This window comes from Cariama cristata, unplaced genomic scaffold (assembly GCF_000690535.1).
Source record: "Cariama cristata isolate BGI_N322 unplaced genomic scaffold, ASM69053v1 scaffold29528, whole genome shotgun sequence".
Lineage (NCBI taxonomy): Eukaryota > Metazoa > Chordata > Aves > Cariamiformes > Cariamidae > Cariama > Cariama cristata.
Window position 1 is genome coordinate 2,575 of NW_009629893.1, and position 3,575 is coordinate 6,149.

Genomic DNA, 3,575 nt, shown 5'->3' on the forward strand with positions numbered 1-3,575 from the left:
TGGAAGCGGCCATTTCAACCCACCAGCGATCGCCACAAACTGGGCGCAGCCGGCACGGACAGCATCAGCCTGCTCGACCTCCGGAGCTGCTACTGTCTCTTATCCTGCGTAATGCTTTCACACCGATGGGTCAAAGAGTAATGCTCTTGGTTTGCTCGTCTTCCTCAGTCCACAAAAAGAGGAGGGAGCAGCAGAGGACGCTCCCCAGGAGTCCTGATTTAGTAGCCGGGCCAAGCAGGGTGCTGAGGTTTTGGAGGAGGGGGGTACCCAAAGGGTGGGGGTGCTCCAGGAGGATAGGGAGGTGGCGGGGGGATTGGGAAACCAGGGAGAGGGGGCTGGGTCGGGTAGGGGCACTGCGGTCTCCCTGCCCCAGGGGGGAAGTAGGGAGGGTACCCGGGTCTGGGTGGCGGAGGAGAGGGATGAGAGCCAGGAAACGGTGGGGGCTGAGGCGGGGCCCTGGATGGAGACCAGGAATAGCCCTGCGCTGGAGTCGAACCTCCCGAGGGGGGTTTGGGATACCCCGGCGCCGAGTCGGCAGCCTGCGCTGGTGGGTATGCAGGACCTGGAGGAGGTTTATAGTGAAACGTGGGCTGAGTGCTCGGCTGAGGGGAAGCAACGTGTCCCACGGTGACCGGGGAGCCAGAGAAAGGAGCAGGAGGGAGAGCTCCATGGGCTGTGGGGCCAACGGGCATGCTTGTGGCTGGGCTGTAGGGCAATGGGAAGGAAGGAGCCCCTGGAGGGAAGGGCTGTGGCTTCGGCGGGGCCGCGGGCCCAGGGACGCGAGGAGGTGGCTGCTGCTGAGAGTCCTTGCTGGGCTCCTGCGACGCTTCCGACTTCCTCAGAATCTCCTGCAGCTTTTCAACTCTGACCCGGCGCAAGTGGGACAACTTCCTCATCACGGAAAACTGCTCGAGAAACGTCTCCAGGGGAACCTCGCCCTCCAGGAACTTCTCGGCCATTTTCTGGAAGAGAAGACAGCCTCGGGTTCAGCACTGCATCCCTCTACTCTTCTTCCCCCAGCCCAGCTTAGGACGTACATCTCTCTCTCGGAGACACACAGAGGACCGTTGCACCACACACAAGCAAACAAAGGACAATCCAATTTTGGGGAGCAAGAATGCCAAACTACAAAGAGATAATCCTTGATTTAAGGGATTAAGCTTGGGAGTGTAATTGCAAGTCTTTGAGCACTAATCACTTGAATTGCTAATGGATTTAAATCTTAAGCTCACCTCAGACTCCTCTTCAATTTTCTGGCTTTCCACCTGCAGGAGATCCAGCAAGGTCTGAGGATGCATCGCTGCCGAAAATTTTTCTGGAGAAGCAAAGGGAGCAGCAGAGTAAAACATCAAACACAAAACGGAAAAATCATTAGCGCGCAGCTCTGTTGCACTCTCACAGGAGTGCCTTCCTGCCTCGGAAACTGTTGATGCAAGGAGAAAATCAGAAGACGGAAGACCCTCAGCCACTGCTACGCTAGAAGGGTTTTTTGCTGGGATAGCGTCCTTGATCTGTCCGACTGAGTTTGATCAGGAAACTGCAGAACGTCGATTTTATAGGCAGCAGAGTCCTTTCTGCCACCACCCTAAAGAGTTTCTCTGCTCAGTATGGCCAAGGTAGGCAGAAGCAAAAGGGAAGGATGTTGCATTAACTACAGCCCACGTGACTCCATCGGAAAGTGTGCAAGGCTTGCAAACGCTCACCCAGTTTTGCCTTTTGCTCTTTACACCGCTCAGCCAGCTTCTGCAGCTCTTCGTATTTGTTAGAGAGGTCGGTGCGCCCCGTCTCCAGCGGCGCCTGGAACTTCAGGTTCTGCTCAGCCAAGCTCCGGTTGGCAGCCAGGGCCATCTCCCTTTCCAGCTGCAGCTCCTGAACCTGCAGAAGGAGACGGAACAGTCACCGTGGGCGAGGCGCTAACGAAGGCCAGCCGGTGTCACGCCGTCCGCACGTACCTCCTGGGACTCCAGGGCCAGGCGCTCAATCTCCTCTGCATTTTCCTGCAGCTCCTGGAGCTCCTCCACCGTCCGGTTCCTTAGCGTGTCCATCCTCCCAGAGGAGCTGCAGACTCCTAGGATGGAGAAAAGAAGTTAAATAAGACAAGGTTTTCTCCAGCCAACTGCAAATAGGTACTAATCCTATTACGGATTTAAAACCAGCTTTGGCTGAACTGCTTGAAACAGCTACACCAGAGAGGTTCCCCTGTGCTACAAAGAATCAGCGAGACCGAAGGCAGAGTGAGAAGGAAAACAGAACATATCTGCTCATTCCGGCTTTGGCAACTGACTTTTTTCCTTTTCACAGTATATTTGGAAGGATTACTGGCGTGTGCCAGACGGTTTTGTCAAGGAAACACCTACTCACAGCCACTCGATAGCAGGGCGACGTCACCCTGACTCTCAAGCTCCAGCTGGCTCTCAGCGCACCGTCCCATTCCAGATTCCCGTTCTGCTGAGCAAACCTCCTGGATCTGCTCGCATCCGACCGTGCCCACGGCCCACAGTCACTGGTGGGACCACCATTGCCACCCGTGTCTTCCTGTACCTCGCCACCTCTCCAGTTCCTCAGCTCCCATCTCATTTGATGCATTTTCTTTTTATCTCTTTTCCTTTCTAGTTATGTGGTGCCATCGCTTCCCTCGCTTGTTGCTGCTAACCTTAGAAAACACTGAGTGATGGCATTATTCCTATGTGGTGAACTTGATACAATACTTGTGATTTTAAAAATCAGTGAAATATTACTATAAGTAGGGAAATAATGGATTTTCTGCACTACATCCATGACTTATTCCAAGTAATCCAGGCTGTCTGATAATATTTAGCAAATATCAGACGTTCGTGTCACAGGTTCTAAGAGGTGGGATGCAATAATGCAGGAACACACTAAAAAAGAGGCGAGAAACACAGGAGCAGTGCAGTCCCACCGAGAGGGAAAGGGACATACCAAACAGCTGATGGGGATTTCAGTGTTGTCCTAATTGCTCGTGGCTCTTCTACCTTTCACCCGGGCGAAACATCCCAACGAATCGCTCTGGGAACGTTGCGTCAGTCTCTGCACGTAACACAGAATGACAAGGTAAGGCTCAGGGTTACCAAATCTCTTCACCCAAGATCCAGCCAAACTTGTCCGAGTAACAACCACATAAAAGCCGGGAAATGAGCTCCCCTACTACATACGTGTGTACATAACTTCATCGCTCTGCAAACAGAAATAAAATTCTGGGGGTTTTTTTGTTATTAATGAGGTTCACAGAACACAAGAGGGAAAAGAGCAGGAATAGTGGCAAATGGAAAGCTCAATCCCCGCTGCTGTGCAGGCGCAGAGGTCATGGATGGTCTGTGGGAAGTGTCTCAACAGCCCCCAGGAGAGTGGATGCAAAGAGCTGGGCACTGCCCCAGCTCTGGCCAGGCACCAGCACGGGGTACGGGCTCTGGCCTCACGGATCTCACCGGTTTTTAGCAGCGTTCCCGTAAGACGCAGCCAGCAAGGAGCCACTTGGCCTCTCCGAGGGGCAAGGCAGGGGTCCCCGTGGCTCGAAAAGGCTGGGAGCACCGGCGAGGGGCTGCCCGCAGGACTGC

General features: G+C 54.0%; 1 protein-coding gene across 1 annotated transcript; it reads right to left on the bottom strand.

Annotated features, from left to right (window-relative positions):
* Positions 1 to 218: 218 nt before the first annotated feature.
* Positions 219 to 2,045, bottom strand: VPS37C (vacuolar protein sorting 37 homolog C (S. cerevisiae)). The gene is made up of 4 exons (XM_009705340.1): positions 1,953 to 2,045; positions 1,704 to 1,875; positions 1,233 to 1,315; positions 219 to 962 (listed from the first exon to the last, which is right to left on the bottom strand). The coding sequence occupies exons 1-4, from the start codon at positions 2,043 to 2,045 to the stop codon at positions 219 to 221; spliced, it is 1,092 nt and encodes a 363-aa protein (XP_009703642.1).
* Positions 2,046 to 3,575: the final 1,530 nt, after the last annotated feature.

Coding starts and splice junctions, on each gene's coding strand:
- VPS37C (XM_009705340.1), bottom strand. CDS start 2,045: ATGGACACGCTAAGGAACCGGACGGTGGAGGAGCTCCAGGAGCTGCAG. Junction 1,876..1,952: donor TGGCCCTGGAGTCCCAGGAG/GTACGTGCGGAC, acceptor CTCCTTCTGCAG/GTTCAGGAGCTGCAGCTGGA. Junction 1,316..1,703: donor AGAGCAAAAGGCAAAACTGG/GTGAGCGTTTGC, acceptor TTGCTTCTCCAG/AAAAATTTTCGGCAGCGATG.